Consider the following 22,566-nt stretch of genomic DNA (forward strand, 5'->3'; position numbering starts at 1 on the left):
GTATCCCTAGCACTTAGCAAAGGGTCAGGCACATAGGTGCTTAATCAATGTTTGTTGTTGGGGGGCAAGGGGAGGGGATCTCGTGCCCTCCCAAGGACCAAATATGTCACAAGGTGATGTCTTGACTTGCACACAAATTGGATTTAAGTGAGGCACAGTTTCACAAAGTTGTCAGCCTCACTCTCCCTTCCAGAGTCACTGAAGTCCAGGGGTTGAGACAAAAGTCAGGATGACTGGGGATGGTCCAGGATGCAATGAATAACTTTGGCATCTTTGACATCACGACCAGACTCTAAGTGCTTCAGGCAACTTTATGGCCATTGGAACAAATTGTTCTCATTCATCCATTCCCACCAGAGAAGTCTTCATGTGCTTGGGGAAGACATCTCTCTAAGTCACTGATGTGTTTGAGGCCTGTCAGTTACCCTTAATCTGCTTTAGCCTGTCTGCTGAGACAGTTTACTGGGGTGTGATGCATGAGCATGCTACCCTTTCTTGGAGCTACATATGAGAGTTGGGTGAATCAGGTAGACACCAAAGGTTGGATGAGTAGCCCTAAAAAGGCTGAGACCTCAATTCAAACCTGTTCACTTAACCTGTTTCCTTCAAGTTTCCTTATCTGTAAAATGGGGATAATAATGCACCTACTTCCCAAGGTTGTTATGACCATCAAATTAGATAATAATTGTAAAGCACACAGCATAGTTCTGGCATATAGTAAATACTATATAAATGCTAACTATTATATACATTTTATATAAAAAGATCAAATCCTGAGGAAATCTTACAGAACTGGGGCATTTATTCACAGCCTGGCCCCTTCCTGCCTTCTTATAATCCCTACAATCCAATCATATTGGCTTACTATTCCTCACATTCAAAATTCCATCTCCCAAATTGGAGCCATTTTGCCCTATGACTGGAATGCTTTCTTCACACCTTTGACTATAAGAAAGAACTGGATTACCTTCACTTGACAGTCATTTTAATCTCTGAGCATTTACAATTTTACATTCCTAGTTTAATTATTTTCAAGTGGGAGGGATTTTTGCTGTACATAATTTCTCTAGCTCAGCAACAGGATCTCAAAACTAATTAAGATAATCATCCACCCCCACCCCCTTTCTTGAAGGGGAGGGAGGAAAGGAATGTGTTATTGTTAAATCTCATTCTTCAAATAAAACAACACAAACTCATTTCTCATGAGCATTCAGGGAAGTGACATCAAGACAGTTGCATATTGCACTTGAGCAACAACAGGGAAACAAAATCTCTTTATCAAAGGACTGTTTACAATTCAGATAAAGAATGTACTAGATTTTTTTTTTTAAAGGAAATTGGCAGAAAGGTAAATGAGACATAGTCCCTACTCGGAAGGAACCTATAATTTAGTGGGGTTGGGATGGGAGGTGATAAGACACAAACAAATTAGAATATAGTAAATGCATAAGCTTTGACTAAAATCTTTGTACAAAGTATGAATTTAGGGGCGGCTAGGTGGCACAGTGAATAGAGCACTGGCCCTGGAGTCAGGAGGACAAAGTAGGCATGTAATAAATATTAGCTTAATTGAACTGAACTGCATTTGATAAATGCCTATAGCATAACAGAACTCCATTAAGAAGTGCTCTTATGCTCAAGAAACTTACCTGTTATATGCAATTTAAACTGTTTTCCTCCATTTACTTTGGAGTGAGGTTAAACAGGAAAGAGTCAGGCTGTTTGCCTAATTTGTTTTATTTGGAGGAGATGTTCAAAATTGTTTAGGACAAAACTGAACATTGAGAAAAAAGATATAAAAGTAGGACATGATTTAGAATCATAGGATCTTAAAGATAATGTAATTTAATCACCTCATTTTACCAAGTCAGAAAACTGTGGCCCAGAAAGGTGAAATGACCTACCACAAAGATTGTTTTAGGCTAATCAGATCACACACATAAAAGGCAAGAGTGGAATCAGGAATCACAAAGTATACTTCTAATAATGAGGAAAAATAATGAGAGATTGTTGTAATCCTTTAAAAGCACAACAGTCTTAATTTTCTAGAGAAAAACAATGAAATGAGACTTGGAAACACTAGATACACAAGAATGGGAGGTGACCTTCAACAACACACTGATGGCTGATAGAAGCAGAGAAATCCAATGGCAGGAAAGGACTCCCTACAATTCCAGGGGAAACTGTTGGGAAAACGGGGAAGCATTTTGTCCAAAGGAGGTTCCAAGCAGCACCTTGTACTGAGCTAGAAGAAGCTCTAAAAGGTAAAGCCTTCACACAAAACATTATCCTTGGAGAAAGCAGGAGACCCAGGAAGAACTTACCTTCAGATCCATGGTTTGGGGAAAATACACAATAAAACAAAGGAGAATGGAAATGACAAAAGACAAAATGGATAAAATTGATTACATAAAAGTAAAAATCTCTCACATCGACAAAATCAATACAACTGGAGTAAAAGGGAAAGCTGGTGTTTGGAAGGGAAACCTTTTATATCAATTTTCTCCGGGTTTTAAAATTATGATATCCAAGAAACCCTCTAACCCAGTGAGGTCAAAGACAAAAGAAAAGATGCCATAATCACCAAAAGCTCCATAGCCATAATTTCTGCAGCAATAAAAAAAACTAGAAACAAATTCAAGAAATGGCTAAATATATGAGCATAATGAAATAATCAGAATCCTAGCATCTGAGAAGCGGAAGGGACCTTAATGGCCATCTAATCCAATGCTTGGTGTAGTGGCAATGCACCTGGAGTCAGGAAGCCCTGAACTTGCATCCTGCATCTGACACTTACAAGCTGGATGACCCCAGGCAATTCTTCAAGTTCTCTGTGTATAAGTTTTCCCATATGTAAAGGGAAGGGGTTGGATTTAATATTCATAAACTCTAAGGTCCCTGCCAGTTCTAAATCTATGAAATCTGTGATCCCCACCATAACATCCCTGACAAATGATCATCTAGCCCAGTCTGAGCTTGAAGACCGACAATGAAGGGAGCCCAGGACGTTTCTGGACAGCTGTAAAAGAGCAAGACTAAATCTGGTTTTGGTTCTCTTCTCTGTGACATTAATGAGTGAGAAAAAAAAATTGCAAATGAAAAATTCTGGGATAACTGGAGAGACATTTATGAACCGATATAATGAAGTCCCAATGACCACAATAGGAAAACAACACTAAAACACAACGATCCATCTTCACCATCTTGATTCCACAGGGCTGCATCACCACCGTTTCTTAGCTGATAAGTGGCAGATTATGAGTGTGAACCCAGAACACCTTCAAGATGGTCAGTGTATTGTCTTCTTTGTTACCAGGTAGTGCTCTACATGTGTGGGTGTGGGAGGGTGTTATTGAGAAGTGACTACTTTGTTTTTTTTAAAGCATCAATAAAATTAAAAAATGAGGAACTATGAGAAACTTTACCCATTGCAACATCTTGAACTGTCTCCTTTTACCTCCCTTTTCAGGATACAATAGGAATTACTATGCTCTTTAGGTGGATGGGAGAAAAGTTAAGTCTGGAAAAGAAGCTGATAAAGCAATAGTGGAAGATTGAAACAGAGATGAAGACTGAAAGAAATATAAATGTCTGCGCCACTCAAGACAAGCAAGAAACTAGGAGAAAGAGAATGTTAAAAGAAAAGTAACCGAAAACTACACGATAAACACACATGGAAATGGATTCTGAAAAGATACAAAAGAAAGTAAGAAATATATATTCCTTAGGTAACCCCACATCAAACCAATGTTAATACAATCTCTGAACATAGTAAAAAAAAAGCGTTAGGAACAGAAGTGTAAATGATGTATAATAGACTTTATTACATACTTTAAGTTCTTAAATATGTTATCCCCTTTTTAGGAGCTCTAAGTCTTTTTTAATACCCTTATCTGCATAACAGTGTATGAAATGCTTTTCCCAATCTTAAAGACTGCTAAGCTCTGAGAAAGAGGGTATTTTAATAGTTTTATCCTTTTAACACAATCCTGTAAATAGAGCCCTTAAATACAAGTATACTTTCTAAAAACAAATGGAGAACAAGCAAATACAACATACTGAGAGAAGGAAATAAGAGTTGATAAGGGTAGTCATAGAAATGTGGGATAGTGTTCTTTTCAATGTAAAGGATTATAGGTTATAAGTTAAAAATGATACAAAATGTAAATTTCAGTCTATTTCTTTGAACAACTTGAAATAAATTTTCAATCCATGCTTTAAATGACTCCAGGTATATTAAAAAAAATTTCCATTAGTAAGCATTTATAGTCTCCTTCCTCACACCTCCCATCCCTACCCCAAACCGAACAAAGAAGAAAAACCAAGCACAAGAAAAATGACTAGTCAAGCAAAACAAATTCCCAATGAAGCCAAGTCAAAGTATGTAGCTGCCTGCACACTCTGTCAGGAGGGGAATAACATTCAAAACTACTCTCGAATCATGACTGGTCATTACAATATTTACAATACAGATCTTAAGTCTCTCAGAGTTGTTCTTTTTACAATGTTTTTGTTACTGTACAAATTGTCTTATGTAGTCCTTCTGACTTTACTCTAAATCAGCTCATACATAGTTTTGAAGCTTCTCTGAAAGCATGGCTTTTGTAATTCAGACGGCACAACTGTATTTCGTTATAATTGTCATCATTTAATCTATTCAGTCATCCTCCTATTGATGGACAGTCTCTTAGTTTGGAATTCTTTGCCTCCACAATAAGAACTGCTATTAATGTTTTTTATATTTTGGTCCTTCTCTCTTTCTGATCTCTTATGAATACAGACCTAGTAATTATTCTTGCCTATTATTACCTCCACAGCTCTCTAGCTGGTATAAACTACCACTTATGAAAGAAGGGGGAAGAGGGAGGGAGGGAGACAATAAATGGAATTAAAGTTTTCAGTCACAATTCTTGGAGTTATTTTGATTTACTCTAGCCATTCTTAGTTCAAATATTTGGGATTTTATGAAGCAAGTAAATACAGTTCAGATAATTTCTCTTAAACATTTACCACCAAAAAAAAACTTAGCTTTAAAGTATCTGAGTCAATTTCCTTGACTACAATTCTCTAATCATATGAATAAATAAAAGTAATGCCTGCCCTCTAGTGTTCTAACTAATGATTAGCCCAACTCCCCAAGACCAGATTGATGTCCCAGGTGTGCTGATGGTTTTAGTAATCCTGTCTCCTTCAGGACACTTGTTCTGCCAAGGCCCCAAGAGTTTTCTATGGACATTCAATTATGTTAGTCATCAAGTAGAGGAATTCTAGGTCTTTTTATTTCTTTCCATGGTTTCCAAAAATAGTTATCCTTTCAAGGCGAGGTAAAAACTATTCTGTATATCACCAATTTCCTACAGAAGAGTTCTAAAGACCCTCCATTTTACCTATGGATCTCATCAAGGCCTCTGGCATCTCAGTTTTTATTGGTTGTAAAGTAATTGATAGAATATAAATTTATAGTCACCCTCCCCACCATCCTTTTTTGTAGGGGAAATGTGAGGGCTTATGAGTTAATCATAAAATTAACAGCAATAATGGCAAAACCCTGGTTTTTAATCCCTTTCTGTCACTACAGAACCAGCCAGTAACTTCAGTGGAATTATCAAGAAAGAAAAAGCTAGGTATTCTTTCTAGTTCCTTAGTAACCACATCGCTAAAAAGAGACACTTCCTTCACCACCTAGGGCTAGGAAGTTGTCATTTTCCAAGTGATTTCCATTTTAAAATAGGAGGTCTTTATTGACATCAACAGTCTTGGAATTCCAGTATACATCCTACTGGCTAGAAATAAAAATCAGGAAAACCAAGAAAGCAACCCTTATTTATACTGACAATCACTTAATCATTTCTACAACCAGTAGAATTAAAATGACAACAACTAGACAACAGCATAAGGAGCTGAGGAGAGCCAATCTTTGTGCTAGACCTCCCCAGGGAACAAAGACAAAAAGGAAATGCAGTTCTTGCCCTCCTACTGGAGACAGAGGATGGAGCAAAATGGGAAAGCTCAAGGGGAGTGCTCATTCTGACCATTTGAAAAACCTTCTGAGAAGGGCAGCTTCTCAGCAGAGCCAGGAGCTAACTCACTCTCCATCGTGACAGGAGGCTGAGCTGGTGACAGGAGGCTGAGGCTGGAGGCAGGAGCTGCCCTTAACTGGGTGGCTGGGCTCAGGCCCTTCTAGATAACTCTGCCTTTCCCCTCAGTGGCTCTCTGCTTGCCTCCCTCCCACCTCTGATCTTCCTCTTATGTGCTGTCCTTCCCCATTCAACTGTTAAGCTTTTTCAGGCTGAGATGTCTTTTTCTCCCATTTGTATCCCTCACTTAGTAGCACAAGGCATGCCACAAAGTAGCTGCCTAATTAATGTTGACTGAGGTGACCTGGATTACTTTCTAACCCAATACTAGTACAGAAGAGGTCACTGGGAAACTAAGACAAGGAATTATTCATTTGCCTCCCCCACTTTATTTTTTTGCTTTTTGGAGGGGGGAGGGCAGGGCAATTGGGGTTAAGTGACTTGCCCAATGTCACACAGCTAGTGTTAAGTGTCTGAGGCCAGATTTGAGCTAAGGACCTCCTGACTCCAGGGCTGGTGCTCTATTCACTGCGCCACCTAGCTGCCCCAATTTTTTATTCCTTTTACCTATGGTATATGATATGTTGCTTATTGAGGTTGTTGTAAACTGTTTCACATTTCACCTTCCCAGCTATAGTTTCACACTGAAGAGAAACTTCAATTTGTCATCAACCCGGCAGCTAAAGTTAGTAACAAAGATGATAAGTGATAGCAAAATGCAGGAGGGACTTACCAAATGTATCTTCCATGCCACGACTAACCAGCTTTGATGGGAGGGTACAAGAGGGATTGCTGTAGTTCCTAAAACAAAGAAACAAAAAGTATTATACTAAGTATTCTCAAAAATCTAAAACACTACTACTACCTTCTACATTTAAATAAAGGGAATTTAGTCACTTAAAAAGAAAAAAAAAACCCATAACCCTCTATCAACTAGCTGTTGTTTGCCATTCCTTCCCCTAAATCCTGGTCTGTATACTAGATGTTCCAAAAATCTTGGTGCAGTTTTAACCTTTAGTAATAACTTAAAACTAAGACTTCTGAGACACACTGTATGTAAAACATCTGGTCTGCTTACAATCCTAATCTTAAAAGGTATATCCCTGATTCTCACTAACTCCCCTTCACCTCCATACCTTAGTTATCATTGGGGGGTAAGGAACCTTCACCAGTGCTGCACAATCATTTTATTCTCCTTCTTAAAATATAGAACTTCCAACACTTCTCTTAAGTCATAATTCAACTAACCACAGGCTTAAAATGTCTTCTTTCCCCAGTCCTAACAGTTTACTTCCAGCTACTGCCTCTCCTCTGTATCTCCAAGAACATCCCCACCCCTCATCTTCTGAGTCTTTGCTACAATTCCTCATACTATCTACCAAGCCAAATCTTCCTAGTCTTTCAAACCTAACTCAGATCTCACTTTAAGGGATCCTTCTCTAACTATGCAGAGTTTATTTCTAACACAACATTAGTCATCACGCATTTCTGCATTTGCGTCTGATTTCTGTTCATATTTATTTGCCTCCACACTATTCCCTTTAGACTGCAAATATTTTTAAGACTTAGACTGTATTATACTTGTGTAGCATATGTAATCTTGTCTTTCAATGTGAAGACTATAAGCAAGAAGAACAATTAGAAAATTCTAAATGTATAGTTGGGAAGGATGTCTGTTTACAACAACTCTCTGAGTTATGTGCTAATGAGGCCAAGGTCTCCCACTGCTTCTGTGGCCATCTCCAATTATCTTGATCTATATCTTGCCACTGAACCCAAGATGGCTCCAGAGGAGAAAGTGAGGCTGGTGATTTTGCAGAGCCCTGCCTCACTTAAATCCAATTGACCTGCAAGACATGACATCACCTTCCTGATGTCATTGGTCCTCTTTGAGAATGAAGGACAACAACAAGGAGATATGTGGTTTTTTATAGCTAAGGAAAGAGGATACCAGAGGTAAAGTGACTTCTCCAGGCCCATTTAACCCAAATCTTTCTACAGAATCCCCAACAAGTAATGATTCAGCTTTTGCTTGAAGACCTCCAAGGAAAGGGAACCAGAACTCATGGCTTTTCCTCCTTTGGTTTTTCTTTCTTCTCATTTCCTAAACCACCTCCTTTACAATACCTCTCAAAAGAGGGTTGCCACCCATTCTATTGAGATAATAGAGGCCATCTGCTGTGAACGCTGTTGGATGGACAACTCATCGGAGTTATATCTGTACAACAATCTTCTACCAATGCTGTATATGCACAGTGAGCTAAGTCCATAATTAAACAGGAGGGAGAACGCACATCAGACTTGGGAAATTGTACTGTTTCTAAAAGATGATGATGACGATAATTATGTTAACAACTACAATACTTCAAAGACCCATCTTTTTAACACTGATATTCTTACAGTGACATTGTATGAATATAAGTCATGGAATACTATAGTCTCTATAGAAGGATCACAGAACTGAACTTGAGAATTATTCAAAGGCAAATGTAGGGAGTACATACACAATACCTGCCAATAGGTTGCAAATTATTTAAAATGAAGTGTCATAAAGTATGTCATCAGAGGGATGCATGACCAGAAAAAGAGATGGGCTAGTGCAAGGGTGAGAAACCTATGGCTTCAAGGTCACATGGGTCCTCTAGGTCCTCAACTGTTGCCCTTTGACTGAATCCAAACTTCACAGAACAAAACCCTTTAGTAAAAGGATAGCCCAAACATGGAAAACACTGATCCACTGGTATGAACATAATGTCAAGAGAATTCAAGGGAGGCCCTGGGCACATTGGGATGAACCCCTTGACTTGCTGACACTTCCAGTGACGTCAACTGTTACCTCTTAAGGCTTCCTCTTACACTTTTGGATAGATCTTATTGTTACGAAAAGGAGTGACAAGTCATTAAGATGAGAGAGGAACAATAAAATAAATCTTACAGGCTTATTGTTACTTTTAGGCTCTAATAAAGACTGGTTGTTGAAGATCAAAATGACAACACTATATTAGAGTCAAGTTACAGTGTGTCCAATTGTGGCTGATCAGATTGATATGAGCTCAGAATGCTCTACCACAAGTTGGGCACAAATGGGCCATTTGAAAATTTGGAGTAGATTCTCAAAATTTTCACATCTCACATTTCTTTTGAGCTACTTAATTCTACTTTGCTCATAGAGCACAGAGACTTTTCCGATGTGGGTATGCCATGTTGGATGGTCCTGTGCCAGTGTCTCCCATGTCACACAATCAAATCCAAAGTTCTTTAGAGAAACTGTAGGAGTGTCCTTGCATCTCTTCTTCTGACCACCACATGAGTGCTTGCCCTGTGTGAGTTCTGCATAAAATAGTCTTTTAGGCAAGTGTATGTTTGATATTCAAACAAGCCAGCCCATCAGAGTTGAACTCTCCTCTGTAGAGTTGGAATGCTTGGCAGTTTAGTTTGCAAAAGAACTTCAATGTCTAGTATCTTATCAACAGGTAATCTTCAGAATCTTCCTAAGGCAACTGAAATGGAAGCAATTCAGTTTCCTGGCATGATGCTAGTAGACTGTCCAAGTTTCACAGGCATACAACAATGAGGCAAGCACAACGACTCTGTAGACTTTCAGTTTGGTAGTCAATCTAATATCTCCTCTCCCACACTTTCCTTTGGAGCCTCCCAAACACTGAGTTAGCTCTGACAATGCATGCACCAACCTCATTAACAATGTGTACACCCCTAGAGTATACTGCCAAGGTAAGTGAACTTATTCACAGCATTCAAAACTTCTCCATTTGCTGTAACCGATGGTTCCCAATATGGATGGTGTGATGGTGGCTGATGGAGCACCTGTGTTTTCTTGGTGTTAATTTTCAGGCCAAAATTAGCACACGCAGCAAAGAATCAATCCATACTTTGTTGCATCTCAGCTTCAGAGGCTGCACTGAGTGTACAATTATCTGCCCCCCCCACCTCAAAAAAATCATGCACCAACACTCCCTCCACTTCAGTCTTAGACTGAAGTGTTACTAAGTTCAATAGTTTACCATCAGGACAGGAGCAGACCTTGACGCCGTGTTCATCCTCATCGATGGCATTTGACAATATGACCAAAAAGGCCAAGCTTTTTAAAAATCATGGGAGCAAGCACAAAGCCTCATTTCACTCCACTGCTGACTGAGAAAGTGCAAGAGCACCATCCATTATCCAGAGCCCAGGCAAGCATGCTGTCATGAAACTGAAATACAATACTGATAAACTTCTCTGGGCAACCAAATTTTGACATAATTTTCCATAAGTCTCATGACTGACAGTATCAAAAGCCTTGGTCAGATTGACAAATATTATGTACAGACCTCAGTTCTGAGCCTGGCATTTCTCCTGGAGCTGTCAGGCAACAAACGCTGTAAGACCCATTCCTCAGCCCCTTCTGAAGCCACACTAGCTGTCAGGTTGATGATGACCATCTCCCAAGTGAAGGATCAGCATATTAAGGAGAACTCTGGCAAGAATCTTGCTGGCAATGACTAAGAGACAGACCCCACTGTGATTGTCACAGGATAATCTATTTTCTTTACCTTTACAGAGACAGACAAGGGAGGCATCCTTGAACTCCTGGGGGAAAACCTCCTCTTTAACCCAGAAAATTTCAGTCAGCTTTTGTATGAGCAATGAACCCCCTACCTTGTAAATCTCAGTGCAACAGAATCGACAGTTAGTGCTTTGCCACTGGAGAGAAGCCTAATGGCTTCAAAACCTCTTTTTCAGTTGGAAGTTTAGCTAGAGAGGGACTGACTTCAACCTGAGGTAGATGGTGAATGGTTTCAAGCACTGATTGGGCATGGTCTGCTGAGAACACTATGGAAGAGTTCAGTCCATCTCTCCAGAGTCATGTCCTTATCACAAATCAATGTGCCTCCATCAGCAATGAGTAGTTGAGATGCACCATGTCTTTGGCCAATAAATAGACTAAAATTGAAAAAAAAAAAAAAGATGAGTCATCAAAGGGATGCACAATATTCAAGGTGGTAAGTATGATTTCATGATGAAGAATCATTGAAGCATTTACATGTAATAATAATTTAGTTATACAAACTAGAAAGAACACTGACTTTGATATCAGAGGATCTGAGTTTGAAACCCCACTTCTGACACTTTTGTCTTTTTGCTTTTTGGAGAGGGGAAAGCAGGGCAATTGGCTTTAAGTGACTTGCCCAAGGTCACATGGCTAGTTTTGTGTTAAGTGTCTGAGGCTGGATTTGAACTCAGGTCCTCCTGACTCCAGGGCCAGTGCTCTATTCACTGCACCACCTAGCCTAGCCGCCCCCTGCTTCCAAATTTTGTATCCTGGAGCAAGTGAAACTTGCTGGGCCTCAGTTTCCTCATAGGTAAAATCAAATGTTGGTCTAGTTAGCCTCTGAACTCCTTTCAAACTCTAAATCCACAGTCCTGAGTCCTTCAGAGTTTTGGGCAAAAGCCTTTTGCTTCTCTGCTCCTTTGCTTACTCATCTGTAAAATTAAGTAGTTGGACAAGATGATATTTATGATCCTCCCCAGCTCTTAATCCATGACATGCAGCCATACCTCTAATTTCACACATGAGGAAACACTCAAGAGATGGTAAGTGACTGACTTTTATTCATGGGTCCAAAGGGGCATTAGAGGAAGAACAGGACTTAGCACCTGCAACTCCTGATTTCCAGTCCCACGTGCTTTTAGACTAAACTAAACTGATACCTTCCAATTCTATAGAACATGACTTTATAAAGCTTTTTCCCCAAAGCATCCCACACAGCATGCAGATAAATGCAAACGTGGCACATTGTTTTTGAAAGGTGACATGCTTTCATTAGACCGTAACAACTCATGAAAAGTGTTCCTTGAACTTGGGTGCCTAGCACTTATTGTGGAATGCAGACAGAAATTTTAATATATTTTCATTAACTGAAGGCCAATGGCCACTAGTGTGTAATTTGACAACACCCTGCCTAAAATGTAAACTCTACTTACCAGAATTACCACTCGAAAACAGGAACTATTCTGGTATTTTTGCCCAAAACTTTGTATCCCAAGTAGCTAGCACAATGTTTTACACACAGTAGGCATTTACACTTATGTGTGCTGAATTTTATTAAAATGTGTGATTAAGGGGCAACTATGTGGCGCAGTGAGTAGAACACAGGCCCTGGAGCCAGGAGGATCTGAGTTCAAATTTCACCCCAGACACTTAACACTTACTAGCCAGGTGACCTTGGGCAAGTCACTTAACCCCCATTGCCCTGCCTTCCCTCCTCCAAAAAGCCCCCCCCCCCAAAAAAAAGAAGAGAAAAGAAATAAAACTACCCTATTTTGGGGTGGCTAGGTAGTGCAGTGAATAGAGCACCAGCCCTGGAGTCATGAGGACCTGAGTTCAAATCCAGCCTCACACACTTAATACTTACTAGCTGTGTGACCTTTGGCAAATCACTTAACCCCAATTGCCCTGACCACCCCCTTGCAAAAAAAATAATAAAAAATTTTAAAAATGTGTGATTAACCTTGCCAAAAGAAAGGGATTAGTGGGGAGAGATTTGGGGCAGAAGGGTCTTTAGAGATTATCCAGTCCAGCTCCTCTATTTTATAGATGTAGTAAGAAGACCTGAACCCAGGTTCTTTTTCCATAGAAACAAGAAAATGAAAAAGATTTGGCGTTCAACAGAGTATACTTCAGGTATAAGGAAAAGACACAATTCATTCCTCAAATCTAGCTTTTACATGTTTTAAATAATATGAGAATTTCCTTTATATACCTGAAAACAATTAGGAAACTGCTATGTGTATATGAAAACCCAATACAGTTGAAGACATTATACAAGACAAAAGATTCCATTAGGTCATAAACTCCTTTAGGGTAAGGACTGTATTTTACCTCTTTTTGTATCCTCAGAGTTGTCATAGGACCTGCCTGGCATAAAGCTGGTTCTTTATAAATGCTGACTGATCAACAGATCCATCCAGGCCAGGCCAGGCCAGTTTTTAACCTCTGACAGAGGCATCAGGAGATAGATAGGATGCCTTCTTTGAGGTTAATCCAAAACTTTTTTTTAAAAAGTGCAGTATTTTGAAATTAACATGCACAGATTTATCTAAGTCCAGAGTTTTCAGACCATATTGCCTCTCAGAGTAATGAGTGCTTACATTTGCTACTATCTGTCCTAGAAGCATCATTTCTTTCTATTTTTCTTAAAACCCTCTTTTTCAAACTTTAAGGATGTCTCTAGTTCTAGGACACCAGGAATATTAGCATTAGCAAGGGCATAAGCAGAGCAAGTGAGAGTTAACCTTGCAGTTGGGATCGGTGGAGAGCCTAACTCTTTACCCAGTAGTCATGAAATGCATAAAGGTCTTCCTTACAGCTAATCATTGATATTCCATCCCACTCCTCTGCCTCTTCTCTCTCCAGACTTTGGCCTCTGTATTTCTAATACTGTCTGATAATCTGCCTTTAACTTTGGTCTTGCTGCTTCTGTTTGGTATTCCATGGGTTTAATTCTTAACTAACTCATACCTTCAGCCTGCTAGAGCAGAAAAAGTCCTCAGAAAAGGGACATGGTAAACTCCTTTCTTTTCAAATAATCATAAATCACCAAATTTTGGAATTACAAAGAAATTTAGAGAGCATCAAGTTCAATTTTTTTATTTAACAGATGAATAAAGCTAGGCTTGCGCTAGATTTGTGCTCATCCAATTCTTTTTTTTTTTTAAGCAATCGGGGTTAAGTAACTTGCTCAAGGTTACACAGCCAGTTATTTCTGGGTGTGGTACTGAGTATTTGAGCCCAGATTTGATCCTCAGGTCATCCCGACACTGGAGCCGGTGCTCTTACTTGCTGTGCTACTTGGCCACCCCCCATCCAATTCTTAACCTTCATGAGTCCAAATATATCCTTTCCTCTGTCTTTATCTTTCCAGTCTTGTAGCCATCTGATCAATCCAATCCCACCCTGGAAGAGGCTCCTTCACCCAACAAGTGGCCATCTAGCCTCTGCTTGGAGTATTCCAATAAAGAAGAAACTGACGCTTGCAGGGACAGCCCATTTCATTTTTGGTTGGTCTAATTAACAGTAAGATTTTCCTGACATCAAATAGAAACTTTCTCTCTTAAAAGCATATCCATTGTTCCTAACTCAGTCCTCTGTGAGCCACCAGGCTAGAATGGTGTGATAGTAATGGCAATTAAAGATTCCCCTGTATTGGCTTGGTTTTCAAACTGATTGTGTTAAAACCCAGAGCTTGTTAATCCCACCTGTGGGATGGACTTGTTGATGTAAAAAGAGAGTCCTGAACTGGGAGGAGCTGGTGACATTTGTAGATTTGGAGAGACAAGAGAGAGGCAGAAGAACTTTTTGGAAGCAGCACCTCATGGAGGCAGAGAGAGACTGATAGAATTGCTGGGGGCCACTTTGAATCACCCTGGACTTTTGAGACCTGTCCCCGGAGCTGCCAAGGACTGAGGAGACATGGCTGTTTTGCTGGTACTTTGTCTGTCTGTTTTGATGTTGTTTTGCCAGATTTGTCCACTGGTGAAAGACAGTCCTTTTGTTGAAGAAGTCCTGGAACCTGGCTTTTGGCTAAGAGCTCCTGAGACTGTCCTGCAGACAGAGAGTGAATACTGTCCACTGGTGAAGGACAGTGCTGTTGTTGCAGGGGTCTGGGAACCTTTCTGTTGGTTCAGAAGCCCTGAAGAAGGATTTTCTTGTTGTATGTTTACAGAAATCCTGGGAGAGGGTTTTGCTAATGTTTTCAGGGGTTCTAGGACTGTTCTGCAGACAAAGGATGAATTAATGAAGAGACTGGCAATGTATCTTGTGGCCTTGCTAAGCCTAGTCTCCCCAGGAACTAAGATTGCTGAGAACTTGCCTCTGTCAAGATGAAAAGACCTCCATTTGGGTATTAAGTGCTGTGCTTAAACTTGATGTAACTCTGGGGTAGATTCAATTGTGATCCAGGGGTGGGGGACTTTTGACCTTTTTGTGTTCTATGGTTGAACAAGTGAATGTACTTTACTTATGTTTGGAAACTAATCTCCATTTGAGAAGAGGGGCTTTGTGGTGGACTAAATGAAGGTACAGCCTAGGGGTGGAGTAGTATTTAGAACAGGGACTTTGTAATTGATTGAATTATTGGAAGGTCCTGGGGTGGGGTAGTGCTTGGATATTATTTAATCACACTTAGTAAATGCTGTATTTTGAATGATGTCATGTTTTGACCTTCTCTGTTCTTGGTTTGTCACTGAATAAAATGGAGAGCACCTATGCTGCTATTCTGAACCTTGGGAAGTTGCCTTTCCTTGGCATGACATTACAAATGGAGAGTCTGTCAAAAAGAAAAATATATTTTAAGCTAGAAATGGTAGGTCAGACCTAGTCTGTTAACTAATTGGACTGGGGAAGGGGAAGAACCAAAAAAAGATTCCAAGTCAGAAGGTTCTAATTTGCTTTCTAGAATGGCTGGACCAACTCACAGATCCACCAACCTTACACTAGTGCAGAGGTAAAAAAAAAACTTGTGACCAGAACCAGATCAAAATGTAACTCTGAAATGTTTAATAAAGCAAATAAAAATACAATATGACACAGGTCATGTGAATTTGCGGTTTTCAAAGTCAATAGGCATGAAAGGCAGGGATACCACTGCATGAGGGTACTTCCAACCTCTGTCATCGTCCTCCTCCCATTTCTGCCACCTAGTCTGACAGGTATGAAGCAGAACCTCAAAGTTGCTTTAATGTGTATTTCTCTTAATTATTAGTAATTTAGAGCCATTTTTCCTATGGTTTTGATATCTTCTATTTCTTTGTTTGAAAAATGCCTATTCTCCCAAAGGGCTATAAAAAAGTGTATACCCTTTGACCCAGCAATACCACTTCTAGGGCTGTATCCCAAAGAGATCATAGACATGGGAAAAGGACCCGTATGAACAAAAATATTTATAGCAGCTCTTTTTGTGGTAGCAAACAACTGGAAATCAAGGGGGTGCCCAACAATCAAGGAATGGCCAAACAAGTTGTGGAATATGAATGTAATGGAATACTATAGTGCTATAAGAAATGAGGAACAGACAGACTTCATAATAACCTGGAGAGACTTATATAAACTGATGTGAGTGGGGAGAGCAGAACCAAGAGAACTTTGTACACAATAACAGACACATCATATGTGTGACAACTAACTTTGACAGACTGGGCTCCTCTCAGCAATACAAGGTTAGAAGACAAGTCCAAAAGACTCATGATGGAAAGGGATATCCATATCCAGAGAAAGAACTACAGTCTGAATGCAAATTGAAGCAAACTACTTTCTATCTTTCTTTTGTGTTTTGTTTGGTTTTGTCCCTTCTTTCTCATTGTTCACTCCATCAGTTATAATCCTTCCTTACAACTTGACTAATGTTTAATGTGAAGGTATCTGTAGAACCTATATTTGATTACACACCATGGGGGGAAGAGGGGAGGAGAGGGAGAGGGAAAAAATTTGAAACTCAAGGGATTGTGGAACTGAATGTTGTAAACTAAAAGCAAATAAATAAATTTTTAAAAGAAAAGAAAAGAAAAATGCCTGTTTCTATCTTTTGATCTTCTGATCTACGGGAAATGGCTCTTAAGATTTATAAATATGAATTGGTTCCTTATACATTTTGGAAAGAAGTTTATTAGAGATACAAAGATTTTGTCCCAGTTAACTTGTCTGATCCCATTCTTTCCCACCTTAATCTCCTGCAAGTTCCTTTCCTCTTTGCTAATAAGTCTTCTCAGAGTTCACCTCTAATACTGCTATAAACATTTTTGCCTATCTGGAACTTCTGTCACTGACCTCCTTAGAATGTATATCCAGTAGTGGGATTGTTGGGTCAAAGATCATGAACAGCTAATTAATTTTTCTTACATAATCCTAACTGGTTTTCAAAAATTCTGTACCAGAGGCGGCCAGGTAGCACAGCGAGTAAGAGCACCAGCTCCACTGTTGGGATGACCTGGGGATCCGGCTCCACTGGGGCTCAGACATTTAGCACCCACCCAGAAACACCTGGCCGTGTAACCTAGAGCAAGTTACTTAACCCCAATTGCTTAGGGGCGGCCAGGTGGCTCAGTAAGTAAGAGCACCGGCTCCAGTGTCGGGATAACCTGGGGATCAAATCCGGGCTCAGATACTTAGCACCACACCCAGATACAACTGGCCACGTAACCTTGAGCAGGTTACTTAACCCTGATTGCTTTAAAAAAAAAATTCTGTACCAATTCACAGCTCCCCCAATAATATATGTAGTCTCTGACCTCCAACAGCTAATGCAGAACCAACTATTTCCCCCTTTTATCATTTATGCCAATTTCTGGGTATGAAATAAAATCTCAGAGCTGTTTTCATTTGCATATCTCTTATAGGTGATTTGGACCAATTTTCATAAAAAGGGCAATCTATTTGCTACTTTGGGGAATTATGCAAAAAGAGTGGCTCAAATGGCCCAACAGTATGGTCCAGAGCTTCTGTGGTATGTGTGTATGCCCTCCCCGCCACTAGAAAATCTGTGTAAAATATTTTGACCCTTCATTAGTACCAGAGAAGAAGTCTGAATTTGTTCTTTTTCTTTTGTGGGGTATTTAAAGTACCTTACTGTAAAATTTGGGTTTAGTAATTTGGTCGCAGGCTTTGTGTCATCTACCAGCCTTCTGGTATCACCTGCGGCTTCCAGAAAACTCCCCAAAAGTTTCCATTTAATTCCTTATGCCAACCTATGATATACTGGAACCATGATGGGGAAAGTCTTGATGTAGAAGAGATTACTATATTAGGTATATAATACAGGCAGGTCAATAACAAAAAGAAACATCCAAAATATTTATAAAAGCACTTTTTATAGCAGTCAAGAACTGAAAAAAAAAATGTAGATGCCCCATCAGTTGGGAATAGCTAAAAAAAACTGTGGTGGTAAGTGAACATGAAGAATTATCACTGTACTGTTAGAACTGTTGAAAATATAGAAACAGGAAAATCTTATATGAACTGATACAAAGTGAAATAAACAGAATATGTACCATGATGACATTAACTTAAACAGAAAAGTAAAAATAATAAAAATTTGATGCTATGAAAATATAAGAAGCAAGCTTGGAACCAAGAAGAGATGAAAAGATAACCCCACCCCCAGGTTGGTGACACTACATATCATGTCATATATATATCATATCATATATATATATATGTGTGTGTGTGTGTATTCATATATATATGTATACACACACATACATACACATGAGTTCGGCTGAATTTTTTCCCTCTTTTTTTTTCTTCATTATAGAAGATGGCTCTCTGTGAGAGGGAAGGATACAATGGGAGATGTAAATGACTTTTTTAAAAAAGACATCCACATGGCAAAATTGAGGGGATGCCTATCAATTTGGAATGACTGAACAAGTTGTGGTATATAAATATAATGCAATACTATTGTGCTATAAGAAATAAAGAGCAGGCAGACTTCAGAAAAACCTGGAAAGATTTATATAAACTGATGCTAAGTGGGGTGGGAAGAACCAGTACATTGTACACAATAACAGCAACACTGTGCTTTCTCAAAAATACAATCATCTAAGACAATTCCAAAAGACTATGGTGGAAAATGCTATCTATATCCAGAGAAAGAACTATGGAATCTGAATGCAGATAGAAGCATACTATTTTCTCTTTTTTGTTTTTTCTTTCTCATGGTTTTTCCCTTTTGTTCTGATTCTTCTTTCACAACATGACTAATGTGGAAATATGTTTAATATGATTGTCTATGTATAGCCTATATGAGGTTACTTGCCATCTTGGGGAGGGAGAAAAGGAAAAAAAATTAGAACTCAAAATCTTATAGAAGTGAATGTTGAAAACTATCTTCCCATGTAATTGAAAATAAAAATACTATTCTGTGGGGGAAAAAAGACATCCACAAAAAATTTATTTTTAAAAAATCCATTTGGGGCTTCTACTTTCTCTTCACTTACTCATTCTTCCCTCAACTTACTACAATTGGACTTCCTACTCCATACCACTCAATTAAAGCCATTCTTTCAAAACTCATCACACCTTTTATTAAATTACTAAATATGAAGGCCTAGATACTCTTCTTCTCCTTTGGCTTCTGTTATTCTACTACATGGTTTCTGAGGTTCCTTCCAATTCCCAGATTCTGTCATTATGGTGTTTTGCTCTCTCCTAGTTTTCCTCCCACATTTCTGACTTATTGCTGCTTCTCACTCAATCTCCTTCAGTGATTCATCTGGTTTATCTTCCTTTTCCATCTTTTTTATCTCTCTCCATCCTCCATTCAAAATGAGGGCCTCCCAAAGAGCCCTCTGTCCGAGGCACCACCTTTTTCCATCTTTCTCTCTCAGTTCCTATCACACACACACACACACACACACACACACACACACACATACACACATGTGCACGCATACAGACTTTCTTTTAGTGATCTTAACCACTCCAACTAATTCAATTATGCCCATGCAGATCATCTAAAAACTATTATCTTTAGTTGTAATATTTTCTTCCTTAAAGCCAATCTTGGAACTCCATCTGCTCATTAGACATTTTTACTTGGATGTCAAGTTACCCTTAAATTCAACCGTCTAAAATTGAAGTTATCATCTTTGTTCCTAAAACTACCTCTCCTTCTCAATTTACTTTTAATTTTTCTTTCAATTTAAATTGTCTTAGTAATTGTATATGTTGTTTTCTTGACTCTGCTTACTTCACTTTGTATCAATTCATTGAGCTCTTTCCATGCTTTCTTGTATTCATCACAGACATAATTTCTTACTGCACAGTAATATTCCATTACATTCACCAGGGGCTTTCCTTCGTCCCTCTCTGCTTCCCTTCCACAAGTCTGCAGGCAAATTTGCTTTATGTACAAATCACTAGATAGAGGTCTGTGGAATGGTCCACTAATGTAAATCAAGAACTGTATATAAATTATTTATTTTTCTTTATCAGAGAAGTTTGATGCAAAGAATTTTTTTCCTATCTGACCACTTCCCTTCTTAGTCTAGATGCATTAATGTTATCTGGGCAGAAGCTTTTCAGTTTCAAATAATCAAAGTTATGTGTTATTTTCTTAATTGCTTCTATCTTCTTTGGCTAAGAAAACATTTCTTACCCATAGCTATGAGAAGTAGATGATCTGTTTCTCTTCTAATTTTTTATATTAAGGTCACATATCCACTTACAATATATTCTTGTATGTGGTATGAGGTATTGGTCTAAGCCTAATTTCTACCAGGCTATTCTCCAGTTTTCCCAGAAGTTTCTATCATATAAAGAGTCTTTCCCAGAGTAACTCATGTTTTCTACTTTATCAAATACCAGGTTATGGAGTTCTATTGTTTCTGAATCTCCCTTGTCTAGTCTGTTCCATGGACCTATCTCTCTGTTCTTTAACCAGCACACGATGGTTTTGAAGACTGCTGCTCTATAATATCGTATGAAATCTGGAAGTGCTATTTCCCCTTCATCCTTCCTTCTTTACATCATTTCCTTTGATATTCCAGATCTTGACCCTGGGCAAGTCACATAACCTATGTTTGGATCAGTTTCCTCATCCATAAAATGAAGACAATAACAGCATCTATCTCCCAGAGTTGTTATGAGCATCACAGGAGACAATATTTATAAAGCACTTGAAAACTTGAAAGCACTAGATAAATATTAGCTCTCATTATTGTTGTCATCACCCACACTACCTCCCTGACTATAAGACCAGGGGCCTTCCCACTTTCCACAGGGGACTCAGTGCTGCTCATTTTTCAGAACACTTTCTTCTTAGGATTTTTAAATACTGAGGACCCTGAACTAAAAGAGAGACACGGGAACAATAATGGAGAAAGTGTATGTTGTTGTTATGCTGTTTCATTCCTGTCCCGTTCCCCATGATCCCATTTGAGTTTTTCTTGGCAAAGATAAGAGGGTGGTTTCCCCTTTCCTTCTCCAATTCATCTGACAGATGAGGAAACTGAGGTAAACGGGATTAAGTGACTCACCCAGGATCCCACTGATAGTATCTGAGGCCAGAACTGAACTCACAAAGATGAGTCTTATAGACTCCAAATACTCTATCCGCAGCGCCACCTAGCTGCCCTAAAAGCATATATTAAGTCCAAATTAATTGTCACCTCTTTGTTCTATGCAATGGTACAAGAGAAACTGACCCTGTCACCATGATTGGCAACATTTGAGTGTGCTGTAATGTAATGTACACCACCTGATAAATTATTTACTGCAGCCTATATTCTGAAAGTGATGTCATCCATTTTCTAAAGGCAGACTCTAATCACCTGGGAAAAAATTATAAACCTATGTCACAGAGCAGAGGAAATAAGGAATCACATTGACAGTGTCAAAGATATACTTTGATAATTAATAAGCCACAAAAGTGACAAAGTTATGAACAGTTTTGAGGAGGAGAACAACATTGAACATATCAGTTGTTACAAGACAGAATATGCAAAATGCTATGGGTCAGTGATAGGCGATATCAAGAGAATCAGCTTACCTTCTCCTCAAAGGTTATGATCTCTGGAAAAGACTATATAACTATAGGTTGGTACACAGGAACACTCTTCTGCAAATACTGACAACTGCTTTTATTTCCCTTTCAAGTTCAAGGATAGGTGTGGCATAGTAGACAGAAAAGAACGATGAGAATATACTATCAGACTCTGGTTTTATACGTGTGTGTGTATACACACATATACTAGTTATATATACCGTGTTTCCCTGATAATAAGACCTATCCCGAAAATAAGCCCTCCCCTTACTGTGTAAGATTCCTCTAAAATAAGCCCTATTGAGATTGCTACTGTAGTGAAGGTGATCCCCTGCGCTACACGCTACATTACGGTACCCTCTGTATGCACCGTCCGTCCCCCGCCCCCGTGAAACACACGCCGCGCTCCGAGCTGCATCCAATCAGAGCTGCAGCAGTGAGCGCGTCATCCTGTTCTTCCCCAGTGATTTGCTTATTGAATAAAGGTACATTTTTTGTTCACATTTACCTGTTTATTAAAATTGCTGTCAATATTCATTAAAATAAGCCCTCCCCTGAAAATAAGCCCTCTGGTGTTTTTCTGTCCAAAAAAATTAATAAGACAGTGTCTTATTATCGGGGAAACACGGTAATATACTGGCTAGTTTTTATTATACTTTTTTCTTCTTTGTTTTAAAAGATGGTTGTTCTACAAGGAAAGAATGGTAGTACATTCACAAATGAAAGTAAAATAAAGAAGTTTAATTTAAAAATCCTATGGGTTGGAAAGCCCAAGTTTGAACCCAATTCTAGCCTTTATGAGCTATGGTACCCCTCATTTACACTCCCACTGCAAATACTCTAGTCAAGATATGAGGAATTCATAACCTCTTGCCTAGAATACCATGGCAGCCTCATAACTGGTCTTCCTACTCTAATCCTCATGTTTATCATAATGCACAAATCTGATC

At 39.0% G+C, this 22,566-nt stretch overlaps 1 protein-coding gene across 16 annotated transcripts in view; it reads right to left on the bottom strand.

Moving 5' to 3' along the window:
• Nucleotides 1–22,566, bottom strand: part of PHACTR4 (phosphatase and actin regulator 4) — a 129,122-nt gene that overhangs the window by 84,583 nt on the left and 21,973 nt on the right. For 9 of the 16 annotated variants that reach the window (XM_069078698.1, XM_069078692.1, XM_069078709.1 and 6 more), the window contains one exon: nt 6,811–6,878. In XM_069078698.1, coding sequence (XP_068934799.1) covers nt 6,811–6,826 — 16 coding nt within the window. In that variant the 5' untranslated portion in view covers nt 6,827–6,878. Of the gene's footprint in view, nt 1–6,810; nt 6,879–10,736; nt 11,022–22,566 lie in introns of all 16 variants that reach the window. The other 7 variants (XM_069078694.1, XM_069078693.1, XM_069078702.1 and 4 more) reach the window with 1 other exon arrangement.

The sequence above is a fragment of the Petaurus breviceps genome, unplaced genomic scaffold (genome assembly GCF_028583685.1).
Source record: "Petaurus breviceps papuanus isolate PSGF00001 unplaced genomic scaffold, PetGlider_PUasm1.0 91041, whole genome shotgun sequence".
Taxonomy (NCBI): Eukaryota; Metazoa; Chordata; class Mammalia; order Diprotodontia; family Petauridae; genus Petaurus; species Petaurus breviceps.